General features: G+C 37.3%; 1 protein-coding gene across 1 annotated transcript in view; it reads right to left on the bottom strand.

The window, feature by feature from the left end:
- Positions 1 to 3321, bottom strand: part of GOLGA2 (golgin A2) — a 290650-nt gene extending 287329 nt beyond the window's left edge. Inside the window, exon 1 of the mRNA XM_053695478.1 lies at positions 3075 to 3321. Coding sequence (XP_053551453.1) covers positions 3075 to 3122 — 48 coding nt within the window. The 5' untranslated portion in view covers positions 3123 to 3321. The remainder of the gene's footprint in view (positions 1 to 3074) is intronic.
- Between the last annotated feature and the right edge of the window lie 13802 nt (positions 3322 to 17123).

Raw genomic sequence — 17123 nt, 5'->3', positions numbered from 1 at the left:
CAACCTGTCGCAAGACATTTTGAGGAAAAAGGGATACAGTGTCACAATTAAAAACCATGATAATCGATCATGTACCACCTCTGAAACGGGGAGGAGACAGGAACAGAAAACTGATCCAATTAGAATCCAGATGGATCCATAAACTGGACACTCTGACGTCCAATGGCTTAAAGGTGATGCTAGAATGGCATTGTTTTCTATAAACACCACTATTAAAATAAGATGCAATACCCTAGATTAGGGCTTCCTCTGTCTTTTTTTATGGCTTTTATCTACCTGTTGCATTGCCATTATCTCCGATTTCTCTCTGGTATTTGACACAGCAACTTCCTTATCTAGGACTTAATTTTATTTTCTCTATTATGATGGCCAAAGTTTGGCTATAGTTTTGACATCTATATATATGGGGATTGTTTGGCAGACGTTGTTTGCCTAATTATATATGTGTGTATATATACACATATTGCACATGCTAATGTGAGGCTGCTCGGCCATGGAAACCCATTTCATGAAGCGCCTGACACACAGTTCTTGTGCTGATGTTGTTTCCAGAGAGTTTGTAACTCTGTAGTGAGTGATGGAACAGATGACAGGTGAGTTGTACGTGCACTCGGCAGCCCCGCTCTGTATGTTTGTGAGTTGTACCATCTCATGTAGCACCTGACACACAGTTCTTGTGCTGATGTTGTTTCCAGAGAGTTTGTAACTCTGTAGTGAGTGATGGAACAGATGATAGGTGAGTTGTACGTGCACTCCGCAGCCCCGCTATGTATGTTTGTGACTTATACCAATTCATGTAGCACCTGACACACAGTTCTTGTACTGATGTTGTTTCCAGAGAGTTTGTAACTCTGTAGTGAGTGATGGAACAGAGATGACAGGTGAGTTGTACGTGCACTCGGCAGCCCCGCTCTGTATGTTTGTGAGTTGTAGCATTTCATGTAGCACCTGACACACAGTTCTTGTGCTGATGTTGTTTCCAGAGAGTTTGTAACTCTGTAGTGAGTGATGGAACAGATGACAGGTGAGTTGTATGTGCTATACGCTTTAGCATTCGGCAGTACTGCTCTGTATATTTGAGGTTGTACCATTTCATGGCTGGGCTGTTGTTGCACCTGCACATTTCCACTTCACAATAATATCACTTACAGACCAGGGCAGGTCAAGTAGGGCAGAAATTTCACAAACTAACTTATGGCAAAGGTGGCATCCTATGATTGAGCTAAGTTTAAAGTCACAGACCTCTTTAGTATGACCCAATGTTTGTTTAAGGAGATTTTATAGCTATGTACTGGATCTTATGCACCTGTCAGCATTGGGTGTGGATGAAATATCTGAACTGAATAATTAGTAGGGGTGTACATTAGCTTTACTCATTCACTCTGTGGGTTTTATTCCCTCTGTTCAAACATGTTACAAATCCCCCGTTTTATCTTACCACCGCTTCCAAACTTAAACTGTCACCTTCCACCTCCAAAGTCCCCTGACCTGTCACATTGCACCCGGTCCAGTCATCGCCCCATCCACACATCCTCTTTTTGCAAGAATAGTCTTACTAGGATATTTTTAGGAAAAGAATACACTGTATGTGAATGGTATAATATCGTAATAGTTACAGGATTTAGACAGCTTAGAATGCCCATTTTATCTTACGTATATAAAGACACAAAAGTGAAAAAATATTTCTGCTTCCCAATATGAAGCCAAAACACGAGACTCTCATAGTAACGTACAAAATGCACCACTTACAGTTAAGGTGTAATTGTCATTGCAAAGGAAATCCGCTTATAGTTATTTATTTGTTTATTTTAGAAAGTAATAAAAAAAAGGATCAAGAGATCAGAAAATAGAACAAATATATACTGAGTACAAAGGCTATCTAATGAGAAGGGTATAAACCTCCACGAAATAGCACAGGGTCCTGTGGCGCTCATATAACATTAAACTTATAGAACTTTTTCTGTTTTGGAACCATTTTCTACAAGTATTTTGCCCTGTCACCTGACTCGATAACTTCTGCCCTGTCAGACTCATAGCTACGGATTCCTCAGCTACCTTTTACCCTGTCACATAAGTTCTAAACTGTCACTGTCACCCTTTCTATATATTCTTTTCTGTCACTTCTTCCACTATGTCTTCTGACCTATCATATATATTCACCTGCCATCTCAGAATCATGTATATTCTTAATTTTCATGCCACCATAACATCTGACCAGTCAAGCCCAATTAATAAACAACGCCCTGTCACCTTTTAAGTTGCCTTTTCTGACACATATTCTAACTAGTCAAATGCCTATTATATGGTTTAATATGTCACAAACAAACATACATCCTGACCTATCACCTCACCCCGTACCCTCTGCCCTGTCACCTCTGCTCTGTCATCTTTCCCTGCACACCTGCCCTGTCACCTCTCCCTGTACCATCTGGCCTGTCAGCTCTCCCCTTTGCATGTACACCCTGTCCTGTCACCTCTCCCTGTACCCTCTGCCCTGTCACCTCTCCCTGTACCCTCTGCCCTGTCACCTCTCCCTGTACCCTCTGCCCTGTCACCTCTCCCTGTACACCCTGCCGCCCCCTCTGCCCTGTACACCCTGCCCTGTACAACCTGTCCTGTCACCTCTCCCATTTGCATGTACACCCTGTCCTGTCACCTCTCCCTGTACCCTCTGTCCTGTCACCTCTCCCTGTACCCTCTGTCCTGTCACCTCTCCCTGTACCCTCTGTCCTGTCACCTCTCCATATACACCCTGCCCTGTCCACTCTGCCCTGCCACCTCTCCCTGTCACCTTTACCTGTACACCCTGCCGTCCCCTCTGCCCTGTACAACCTGCCCTTTCACCTTTCCCTATACAACCTGCCCTGTCACCTCTCCCTGTACAACCTGTCACCTCTCTCTGTACACGGTGCCCTGTCACCTCTCCCTGTACCCTCTGCCCTGTCACCTATTACATTTTGTAGCATCCCCTTCTGTGTGTCGCAGGCTGCCATCTGTCACATGATGTATAATGTCCCTGTGTCCCCTGAGGCTGCTGCCATCACACAGACCCACCGGCCCTGCCCTTTAATTACCTTTTTCTTGGCCGATGCCAGCTTATTCTTTCTGGTCTCCTCAGACATCCCGGAAGCAGTCTCACTGCGCGGGCACGCCGCCTATAGATATTAGTGTAGGGGGGCGCGCTACACCCCAGGGTGTTGTGGTGCGGGAGCGCGCTACACTCCAGGGCCTAATGTGAAGGCGCGCCTGACTCCGGGGTCCTAAGAAGCGGCGTGCGCGACGGTCCTGCGAATGACGTGGCGGCGCGTCACCCTGACCAGGAACTGACGTGGCCGCGCATGATCTTACAGACTGCCGGTAGGGAGGCGCGTGTCCGCTTGCTGACCTGGAGTTTGAGGCGTGGCCGCGCGTGGTGACGCCTCTGTCTGCTCTGGTTGGGGTCTCGGGGTCAGAGATAGAGGAGTGTGATCTCTTTTCTCTTCAGCTTGTGCAGGCAGCTACCTAGTTGTGCCCCTGTCACCGGATTATGTATTGTACTTCTCCCCTCAAGTTACTGCATAATACTGCTGGCAAGTGACATATGGCCTCTATATACACACCTGCTATATAGTGCACCACATAGCAGGTGTAGGGTGTTTGCATTTATGTCACCTCTCTCTGTCTCCTCTGCACTGTCACCTCTCTCTGTGCCCTCTGCACTGTCACCTCTCTCTGTGCCCTCTGCACTGTCACCTCTCTCTGTCCCCTCTGCACTGTCATATCTATCTCCTCTGCACTGTCCCCTCTCTCTGTCCCCTCTGCACTGTCACCTCTCTCTGTGCCCTCTGCACTGTCACCTCTCTCTGTCCCCTCTGCACTGTCACCTCTCTCTGTGCCCTCTGCACTGTCACCTCTGCACTGTCATCTCTATCTCCTCTGCACTGTCCCCTCTCTCTGTCCCCTCTGCACTGTCACCTCTCTCTGTCCCCTCTGCACTGTCATCTCTATCTCCTCTGCACTGTCACCTCTCTCTGTGCCCTCGGCACTGTCACCTCTCTCTGTCCCCTCTGCACTGTCATCTCTATCTCCTCTGCACTGTCACCTCTCTCTGTGCCCTCTGCACTGTCACCTCTCTCTGTGCCCTCTGCACTGTCCCCTCTCTCTGTCCCCTCTGCACTGTCACCTCTCTCTGTCCCCTCTGCACTGTCACCTCTCTCTGTCCCCTCTGCACTGTCACCTCTCTCTGTCCCCTCTGCACTGTCATCTCTATCTCCTCTGCACTGTCACCTCTCTCTGTGCCCTCTGCACTGTCACATCTCTCTGTCCCCTCTGCACTGTCACCTCTCTCTGTGCCCTCTGCACTGTTACCTCTCTCTGTCCCCTCTGCTTTGTCATCTCTATCTCCTCTGCACTGTCACCTCTCTCTGTACACCCGGGGCTAAAGTTTTCAAAGTGCTTACATCAATGTCACCTATACATGTAACCCCGGGGCTATAGCTTGTAGGGTGCATGCACTGATGTCACCTATACATGTACCCCCTGGATATAGCTTGTAGGGTGCATGCACTGATGTCACCTATACATGTACCCCCTCGATATAGCGTGTAGGGTGCATGCACTGATGTCACCTATACATGTACCCCTGGATATAGCTTGTAGGGTGCATGCACTGATGTCACCTATACATGTACCCCCTGGATATAGCTTGTAGGGTGCATGTACTGTTGTCACCTCTACTTATACCCCCAGGGCTATAGTTTGTAGGGTGCATGCACTGATGTCATCTATACTTGTACCCCTGGGGATATAGTTTGTAGGGTGCATGCACTGATGTCACCTATACTTGTACCCCTGGGGATATAGTTTGTAGGGTGCATGCACTGATGTCACCTATACTTGTACCCCTGGGTATATAGTTTGTAGGGTGCATGCACTGATGTCACCTATACTTGTACCCCTGGGGATATAGCTTGTAGGGTGCATGTACTGATGTCACCTATACTTGTACCCCTGGGGATATAGTTTGTACGTTGCATGTACTGATGTCACCTATACTTGTACCCCTGGGGATATAGTTTGTAGGGTGCATGTACTGATGTCACCTATACTTGTACCCCTGGGGATTTAGCTTGTAGCGTGCATGCACTGATGTCACCTATACATGTACCCCCTGGATATAGCTTAGAGGGCGCATGCACTGATGTCACCTATACATGTACCCCTGGATATAGCTTGTAGGGTGCATGCACTGATGTCACCTATACTTATACCCACAGGGCTATAGTTTGTAGGGTGCATGCACTGATGTCACCTATACTTGTACCCCCACTGCTATAGTTTGTAGGGTGCATGTACTTATGTCACCTATACTTATACCCCCTCTGTATATGTGTGATTACATGCTATATAACTACCCTCTGTATGTGTGATTACATGCTATATAACTACCCACTTTATGTGTGTGATTACATACTATATAACTACCCTCTATATGTGTGATTACATGCTATATAACTACCCTTGTATGTGTGTGTGATTACATACTATATAACTACCCTCTGTGTGTGTGATTACATACTATATAACTACACTCTGTATGTGTGATTACATACTATATAACTACCCTCTATATGTGTGATTACATACTATATAACTACCCTCTGTATGTGTGATTTCATGCTATATAACTACCCTCTGTGTGTGTGATTATATACTATATAACTACCCTCTGTATGTGTCATTACATGCTATATAACTACCCTCTGTGTGTGTGATTACATACTATATAACTACACTCTGTATGTGTGATTACATGCTATATAACTACCCTCTGTGTGTGTGATTACATACTATATAACTACCCTCTATATGTGTGATTACATGCTATATAACTACCCTCTGTATGTGTGATTACATACTATATAACTACCCTCTATATGTGTGTGTGATTACATGCTATATAACTACCCTCTGTGTGTGAGAGATTACATGCTATATAACTACCCTCTGTGTGTGTGATTACATACTATATAACTACACTCTTTATGTGTGATTACATACTATATAACTACACTCTGTATGTGTGATTACATATTATATAACTACCCTCTGTATGTGTGATTTCATGCTATATAACTACCCTCTGTGTGTGTGTGATTACATACTATATAACTACCCTCTGTGTGTGTAATTACATACTATATAACTACCCCCTGTGTGTGTGATTACATACTATATAACTACACTCTGTATATGTGATTACATGCTATATAACTACCCTCTGTGTGTGTGATTACATGCTATATAACTACCCTCTGTGTGTGTGATTACATGCTATATAACTACCCACTGTATGTGTGTGATTACATGCTATATAACTACCCTCTATATGTGTGATTACATGCTATATAACTACCCTTGTATGTGTGTGTGATTACATACTATATAACTACCCTCTGTGTGTGTGATTACATACTATATAACTACACTCTGTATGTGTGATTACATACTATATAACTACCCTCTATATGTGTGATTACATATTATATAACTACCCTCTGTATGTGTGATTTCATGCTATATAACTACCCTCTGTGTGTGTGATTATATACTATATAACTACCCTCTGTATGTGTCATTACATGCTATATAACTACCCTCTGTGTGTGTGATTACATACTATATAACTACACTCTGTATGTGTGATTACATGCTATATAACTACCCTCTGTGTGTGTGATTACATACTATATAACTACCCTCTATATCTGTGATTACATGCTATATAACTACCCTCTGTGTGTGTGATTACATGCTATATAACTACCCTCTGTGTGTGTGATTACATGCTATATAACTACCCACTGTATGTGTGTGATTACATGCTATATAACTACCCTCTGTGTGTGTGATTACATACTATATAACTACACTCTTTATGTGTGATTACATACTATATAACTACACTCTGTATGTGTGATTACATATTATATAACTACCCTCTGTATGTGTGATTTCATGCTATATAACTACCCTCTGTGTGTGTGTGATTACATACTATATAACTACCCTCTGTATGTGTGATTACATACTATATAACTACCCTCTGTGTGTGTAATTACATACTATATAACTACACTCTGTATATGTGATTACATGCTATATAACTACCCTCTGTGTGTGTGATTACATACTATATAACTACCCTCTATATGTGTGATTACATGCTATATAACTACCCTCTGTGTGTGTGATTACATGCTATATAACTACCCTCTGTGTGTGTGATTACATGCTATATAACTACCCACTGTATGTGTGTGATTACATGCTATATAACTACCCTCTGTGTGTGTGATTACATACTATATAACTACACTCTTTATGTGTGATTACATACTATATAACTACCCTCTATATGTGTGATTACATATTATATAACTACCCTCTGTATGTGTGATTTCATGCTATATAACTACCCTCTGTGTGTGTGATTACATACTATATAACAACCCTCTGTGTGTGTGATTACATACTATATAACTACCCTCTGTGTGTGTGATTACATATTATATAACTACCCTCTGTATGTGTGATTACATACTATATAACTACCCTCTGTATGTGTGATTACATACTATATAACTACCCTCTGTGTGTGTGTGATTACATACTATATAACTACCCTCTGTATGTGTGATTACATACTATATAACTACCCTCTGTGTGTGTGATTACATACTATATAACTACACTCTGTATGTGTGATTACATACTATATAACTACCCTCTATATGTGTGATTACATATTATATAACTACCCTCTGTATGTGTGATTTCATGCTATATAACTACCCTCTGTATGTGTGATTACATACTATATAACAACCCTCTGTGTGTGTGATTACATACTATATAACTACCCTCTGTGTGTGTGATTACATACTATATAACTACCCTCTGTATGTGTGATTATATACTATATAACTACCCTCTGTATGTGTGATTACATACTATATAACTACCCTCTGTGTGTGTGTGATTACATACTATATAACTACCCTCTGTATGTGTGATTACATACTATATAACTACCCTCTGTGTGTGTGATTACATACTATATAACAACCCTCTGTGTGTGTGATTACATACTATATAACTACCCTATATATATGTGTGATTACATACTATATAACAACCCTATGTATGTGTGATTACATGCTATATAACTACCCTCTGTATGTGTGATTACATACTATATAACTACCCTCTGTATGTGTGATTACATGCTATATAACTACCCTCTGTATGTGTGATTACATGCTATATAATTACCCTCTGTGTGTGTGATTACATGCTATATAACTACCCTCTGTATGTGTGATTACATGCTATATAATTACCCTCTGTGTGTGTGATTACATGCTATATAACTACCCTCTGTATGTGTGATTACATACTATATAACTACCCTCTGTGTGTGTGATTACATGCTATATAACTACCCTCTGTGTGTGTGATTACATGCTATATAACTACCCTCTGTATGTGTAATTACATGCTATATAACTACCCTCTGTGTGTGTGATTACATGCTATATAACTACCCTCTGTATGTGTGATTACATACTATATAACTACCCTCTGTGTGTGTGTGTGATTACATGCTATATAACTACCCTCTGTGTGTGTGATTACATGTTATATAACTACCCTCTGTATGTGTGATTACATGCTATATAACTACCCTCTGTGTGTGTGATTACATGCTATATAACTACCCTCTGTATGTGTGATTACATACTATATAACTACCCTCTGTATGTGTGATTACATGCTATATAACTACCCTCTTTATGTGTGATTACATGCCATATAATTACCCTCTGTGTGTGTGATTACATGCTATATAACTACCCTCTGTATGTGTGATTACATGCTATATAACTACCCTCTGTGTGTGTGTGATTACATGCTATATAACTACCCTCTGTGTGTGTGATTACATGTTATATAACTACCCTCTGTATGTGTGATTACATGCTATATAACTACCCTCTGTGTGTGTGATTACATGCTATATAACTACCCTCTGTATGTGTGATTACATACTATATAACTACCCTCTGTATGTGTGATTACATGCTATATAACTACCCTCTTTATGTGTGATTACATGCCATATAATTACCCTCTGTGTGTGTGATTACATGCTATATAACTACCCTCTGTATGTGTGATTACATGCTATATAACTACCCTCTGTATGTGTGATTACATGCTATATAATTACCCTCTGTGTGTGTGATTACATGCTATATAACTACCCTCTGTGTGTGTGATTACATGCTATATAACTACCCTCTGTATGTGTGATTACATGCTATATAACTACCCTCTGTGTGTGTGATTACATGCTATATAACTACCCTCTGTATGTGTGATTACATACTATATAACTACCCTCTATATGTGTGTGTGATTACATGCTATATAACTACCCTCTGTGTGTGAGAGATTACATGCTATATAACTACCCTCTGTGTGTATGATTACATGCTATACAGTGTTAATTTTGACGGCAAATTTCAATTTAGTCTTAGTTTTAGTCTTTTGACTAAAATGCCATTTTAGTTTTAGTCGTATTTTAGTCATCTGAATTGTTTTAGTTTTAGTCTAGTTTTAGTCGACTGAATTTTCAGTAGATTTTAGTCGACTAAATCCCAGTAGATTTTAGTCAACTAAAATCTAAGGGGTTTAGTTAAAGTGTAATGCGTTATTTAAGCATTTCTCTATCATTTGCAAACTGATTACATACTCCAGGAGTAAACATAATACCTGTTAATATTTATGGTATTAAGGTTTAAACATGCAATATAGACACAGATTTAGCCGTTGTGATATGTAACATCTTTATTAAACTTACAATTAAATAAAACCAAGTTTCATAAAAAAACAGAAGTGCAACTTTAAAATATAAAAAAAAACCCTGTAAACTGTATTGGCTGTATTGCACATATTACCCAATATAAAACCTTTAACAGTTCTCTGTTAATAATTAAAACAAGTATCAAGTAACTCAACACAACAAAAAGTTTCTGCAGATAGCACAGGCACAGCATAACTTAAACCCATACTTGTGGGTTATGCTTATTTCTATAGGAAGAATCAATTGATTGTTCACAGATTCGAAAAAGTTTCGGCAAAGATATTAGCACTGCTCTAGAACTTCCAAACTCATTATATACTCCTGGAGTAAAGGTTTATTAACCTGTTTTTATTTATGGTATTAAGGTTTGAACATGCAATACAGATATAACAGATTTAACTGTTGTGGTATATAACATGTCATTATTTATCTTAAAATTTTATAAAATTAAGTTTTGTAAATTTTACAAAAGAGCAGTAATTGGATATGGATTGATTATAACAACTTGCATAAAATGTTTTTGTCAGCAAATTTTGATTTAGTTTTAGTCATAGTCTTTTGACTAAAATGTCATTTTAGTTTTAGTCGTATTTTAGTCATCAGAATTTCTTTAGTTTTATAGTCATTTTAGTCTAGTTTTAGTCGACGAAATTAACACTGATGCTATATAACTACCCTCTGTGTGTGTGATTACATGCTATATAACTACACTCTGTATTTGTGATTACATACTATATAACTACCCTCTGTGTGTGTGATTACATGCTATATAACTACCCTCTGTGTGTGTGTGATTACATGCTATATAACTACCCTCTGTGTGTGTGATTACATGCTATATAACTACCCTCTGTGTGTGTGATTACATGCTATATAACTACACTCTGTATTTGTGATTACATACTATATAACTACCCTCTGTGTGTGTGATTACATGCTATATAACTACCCTCTGTGTGTGTGTGATTACATGCTATATAACTACCCTCTGTGTGTGTGATTACATACTATATAACTACCCTCTGTGTGTGTGATTACATACTATATAACTACCCTCTATATGTGTGATTACATGCTATATAACTACCCTCTGTGTGTGTGATTACATGCTATATAACTACCCTCTGTGTGTGTGATTACATGCTATATAACTACCCACTGTATGTGTGTGATTACATGCTATATAACTACCCTCTGTGTGTGTGATTACATACTATATAACTACACTCTGTATGTGTGATTACATATTATATAACTACCCTCTGTATATGTGATTTCATGCTATATAACTACCCTCTGTGTGTGTGTGATTACATACTATATAACTACCCTCTGTATGTGTGATTACATACTATATAACTACCCTCTGTGTGTGTAATTACATACTATATAACTACCCCCTGTGTGTGTGATTACATACTATATAACTACACTCTGTATATGTGATTACATGCTATATAACTACCCTCTGTGTGTGTGATTACATACTATATAACTACCCTCTATATGTGTGATTACATGCTATATAACTACCCTCTGTGTGTGTGATTACATGCTATATAACTACCCTCTGTGTGTGTGATTACATGCTATATAACTACCCACTGTATGTGTGTGATTACATGCTATATAACTACCCTCTATATGTGTGATTACATGCTATATAACTACCCTTGTATGTGTGTGTGATTACATACTATATAACTACCCTCTGTGTGTGTGATTACATACTATATAACTACACTCTGTATGTGTGATTACATACTATATAACTACCCTCTATATGTGTGATTACATATTATATAACTACCCTCTGTATGTGTGATTTCATGCTATATAACTACCCCCTGTGTGTGTGATTATATACTATATAACTACCCTCTGTATGTGTCATTACATGCTATATAACTACCCTCTGTGTGTGTGATTACATACTATATAACTACACTCTGTATGTGTGATTACATGCTATATAACTACCCTCTCTGTGTGTGATTACATACTATATAACTACCCTCTATATGTGTGATTACATGCTATATAACTACCCTCTGTGTGTGTGATTACATGCTATATAACTACCCTCTGTGTGTGTGATTACATGCTATATAACTACCCACTGTATGTGTGTGATTACATGCTATATAACTACCCTCTGTGTGTGTGATTACATACTATATAACTACACTCTTTATGTGTGATTACATACTATATAACTACACTCTGTATGTGTGATTACATATTATATAACTACCCTCTGTATGTGTGATTTCATGCTATATAACTACCCTCTGTGTGTGTGTGATTACATACTATATAACTACCCTCTGTATGTGTGATTACATACTATATAACTACCCTCTGTGTGTGTAATTACATACTATATAACTACACTCTGTATATGTGATTACATGCTATATAACTACCCTCTGTGTGTGTGATTACATACTATATAACTACCCTCTATATGTGTGATTACATGCTATATAACTACCCTCTGTGTGTGTGATTACATGCTATATAACTACCCTCTGTGTGTGTGATTACATGCTATATAACTACCCACTGTATGTGTGTGATTACATGCTATATAACTACCCTCTGTGTGTGTGATTACATACTATATAACTACACTCTTTATGTGTGATTACATACTATATAACTACCCTCTATATGTGTGATAACATATTATATAACTACCCTCTGTATGTGTGATTTCATGCTATATAACTACCCTCTGTGTGTGTGATTACATACTATATAACAACCCTCTGTGTGTGTGATTACATACTATATAACTACCCTCTGTGTGTGTGATTACATATTATATAACTACCCTCTGTATGTGTGATTACATACTATATAACTACCCTCTGTATGTGTGATTACATACTATATAACTACCCTCTGTGTGTGTGTGATTACATACTATATAACTACCCTCTGTATGTGTGATTACATACTATATAACTACCCTCTGTGTGTGTGATTACATACTATATAACTACACTCTGTATGTGTGATTACATACTATATAACTACCCTCTATATGTGTGATTACATATTATATAACTACCCTCTGTATGTGTGATTTCATGCTATATAACTACCCTCTGTATGTGTGATTACATACTATATAACAACCCTCTGTGTGTGTGATTACATACTATATAACTACCCTCTGTGTGTGTGATTACATACTATATAACTACCCTCTGTATGTGTGATTACATACTATATAACTACCCTCTGTGTGTGTGTGATTACATACTATATAACTACCCTCTGTATGTGTGATTACATACTATATAACTACCCTCTGTGTGTGTGATTACATACTATATAACAACCCTCTGTGTGTGTGATTACATACTATATAACTACCCTATATATATGTGTGATTACATACTATATAACAACCCTATGTATGTGTGATTACATGCTATATAACTACCCTCTGTATGTGTGATTACATACTATATAACTACCCTCTGTATGTGTGATTACATGCTATATAACTACCCTCTGTATGTGTGATTACATGCTATATAATTACCCTCTGTGTGTGTGATTACATGCTATATAACTACCCTCTGTATGTGTGATTACATGCTATATAATTACCCTCTGTGTGTGTGATTACATGCTATATAACTACCCTCTGTATGTGTGATTACATACTATATAACTACCCTCTGTGTGTGTGATTACATGCTATATAACTACCCTCTGTGTGTGTGATTACATGCTATATAACTACCCTCTGTATGTGTGATTACATCCTATATAACTACCCTCTGTGTGTGTGATTACATGCTATATAACTACCCTCTGTATGTGTGATTACATACTATATAACTACCCTCTGTATGTGTGATTACATGCTATATAACTACCCTCTTTATGTGTGATTACATGCCATATAATTACCCTCTGTGTGTGTGATTACATGCTATATAACTACCCTCTGTATGTGTGATTACATTCTATATAACTACCCTCTGTATGTGTGATTACATACTATATAACTACCCTCTGTATGTGTGATTACATACTATATAACTACCCTCTGTGTGTGTGTGATTACATACTATATAACTACCCTCTGTATGTGTGATTACATACTATATAACTACCCTCTGTGTGTGTGATTACATACTATATAACAACCCTCTGTGTGTGTGATTACATACTATATAACTACCCTATATATATGTGTGATTACATACTATATAACAACCCTATGTATGTGTGATTACATGCTATATAACTACCCTCTGTATGTGTGATTACATACTATATAACTACCCTCTGTATGTGTGATTACATGCTATATAACTACCCTCTGTATGTGTGATTACATGCTATATAATTACCCTCTGTGTGTGATTACATGCTATATAACTACCCTCTGTATGTGTGATTACATGCTATATAATTACCCTCTGTGTGTGTGATTACATGCTATATAACTACCCTCTGTATGTGTGATTACATACTATATAACTACCCTCTGTGTGTGTGTGATTACATGCTATATAACTACCCTCTGTGTGTGTGATTACATGCTATATAACTACCCTCTGTATGTGTGATTACATACTATATAACTACCCTCTGTATGTGTGATTACATGCTATATAACTACCCTCTTTATGTGTGATTACATGCCATATAATTACCCTCTGTGTGTGTGATTACATGCTATATAACTACCCTCTGTATGTGTGATTACATGCTATATAACTACCCTCTGTATGTGTGATTACATGCTATATAACTACCCTCTGTATGTGTGATTACATGCTATATAACTACCCTCTGTGTGTGTGATTACATGCTATATAACTACCCTCTGTGTGTGTGATTACATGCTATATAACTACCCTCTGTATGTGTGATTACATACTATATAACTACCCTCTATATGTGTGTGTGATTACATGCTATATAACTACCCTCTGTGTGTGAGAGATTACATGCTATATAACTACCCTCTGTGTGTGTGATTACATGCTATACAGTGTTAATTTTGACGGCAAATTTCAATTTAGTCTTAGTTTTAGTCTTTTGACTAAAATGCCATTTTAGTTTTAGTCGTATTTTAGTCATCTGAATTGTTTTAGTTTTAGTCTAGTTTTAGTCGACTGAATTTTCAGTAGATTTTAGTCGACTAAATCCCAGTAGATTTTAGTCAACTAAAATCTAAGGGGTTTAGTTAAAGTGTAATGCGTTATTTAAGCATTTCTCTATCATTTGCAAACTGATTACATACTCCAGGAGTAAACATAATACCTGTTAATATTTATGGTATTAAGGTTTAAACATGCAATATAGACACAGATTTAGCCGTTGTGATATGTAACATCTTTATTAAACTTACAATTAAATAAAACCAAGTTTCATAAAAAAACAGAAGTGCAACTTTAAAATATAAAAAAAACCCTGTAAACTGTATTGGCTGTATTGCACATATTACCCAATATAAAACCTTTAACAGTTCTCTGTTAATAATTAAAACAAGTATCAAGTAACTCAACACAACAAAAAGTTTCTGCAGATAGCACAGGCACAGCATAACTTAAACCCATACTTGTGGGTTATGCTTATTTCTATAGGAAGAATCAATTGATTGTTCACAGATTCGAAAAAGTTTCGGCAAAGATATTAGCACTGCTCTAGAACTTCCAAACTCATTATATACTCCTGGAGTAAAGGTTTATTAACCTGTTTTTATTTATGGTATTAAGGTTTGAACATGCAATACAGATATAACAGATTTAACTGTTGTGGTATATAACATGTCATTATTTATCTTAAAATTTTATAAAATTAAGTTTTGTAAATTTTACAAAAGAGCAGTAATTGGATATGGATTGATTATAACAACTTGCATAAAATGTTTTTGTCAGCAAATTTTGATTTAGTTTTAGTCATAGTCTTTTGACTAAAATGTCATTTTAGTTTTAGTCGTATTTTAGTCATCAGAATTTCTTTAGTTTTATAGTCATTTTAGTCTAGTTTTAGTCGACGAAATTAACACTGAATCACACACACAGAGGGTAGTTATATAGTATGTAATCACACACACAGAGGGTAATTATATAGCATGTAAACACACATACAGAGGGTAGTTATATAGTATGTAATCACACATACAGAGGGTAGTTATATAGCATGTAATCACACACACAGAGGGTAGTTATATAGCATGTAATCACACATACAGAGGGTAGTTATATAGCATCAGTGTTAATTTCGTTGACTAAAACTAGACTAAAATGACTATAAAACTAAAGAAATTCTGATGATTAAAATACGACTAAAACTAAAATGACATTTTAGTCAAAAGACTATGACTAAAACTAAATCAAAATGACATTTTAGTCAAAAGACTATGACTAAAACTAAATCAAAATTTGCTGACAAAAACATTTTATGCAAGTTGTTATAATCAATCCATATCTAATTACTGCTCTTTTGAAAAATTTACGAAACTTAATTTTATAAAATTTTAAGATAAATAATGACATGTTATATACCACAACAGTTAAATCTGTTATATCTGTATTGCATGTTCAAACCTTAATACCATAAATAAAAACAGGTTAATAAACCTTTACTCCAGGAGTATATAATGAGTTTGGAAGTTCTAGAGCAGTGCTAATATCTTTGCCGAAACTTTTTCGAATCTGTGAACAATCAATTGATTCTTCCTATAGAAATAAGCATAACCCACAAGTATGGGTTTAAGTTATGCTGTGCCTGTGCTATCTGCAGAAACTTTTTGTTGTGTTGAGTTACTTGATACTTGTTTTAATTATTAACAGAGAACTGTTAAAGGTTTTATATTGGGTAATATGTGCAATACAGCCAATACAGTTTACAGGGTTTTTTTTATATTTTAAAGTTGCACTTCTGTTTTTTTATGAAACTTGGTTTTATTTAATTGTAAGTTTAATAAAGATGTTACATATCACAACGGCTAAATCTGTGTCTATATTGCATGTTTAAACCTTAATACCATAAATATTAACAGGTATTATGTTTACTCCTGGAGTATGTAATCAGTTTGCAAATGATAGAGAAATGCTTAAATAACGCATTACACTTTAACTAAACCCCTTAGATTTTAGTTGACTAAAATCTACTGGGATTTAGTCGACTAAAATCTACTGAAAATTCAGTCGACTAAAACTAGACTAAAACTAAAACA

The sequence above is a fragment of the Bombina bombina genome, chromosome 12 (assembly GCF_027579735.1).
Source record: "Bombina bombina isolate aBomBom1 chromosome 12, aBomBom1.pri, whole genome shotgun sequence".
Lineage (NCBI taxonomy): Eukaryota > Metazoa > Chordata > Amphibia > Anura > Bombinatoridae > Bombina > Bombina bombina.
The sequence above is the reverse complement of the archived record's forward strand: the minus strand, read 5'-3'. Positions and strand labels throughout refer to the sequence as shown.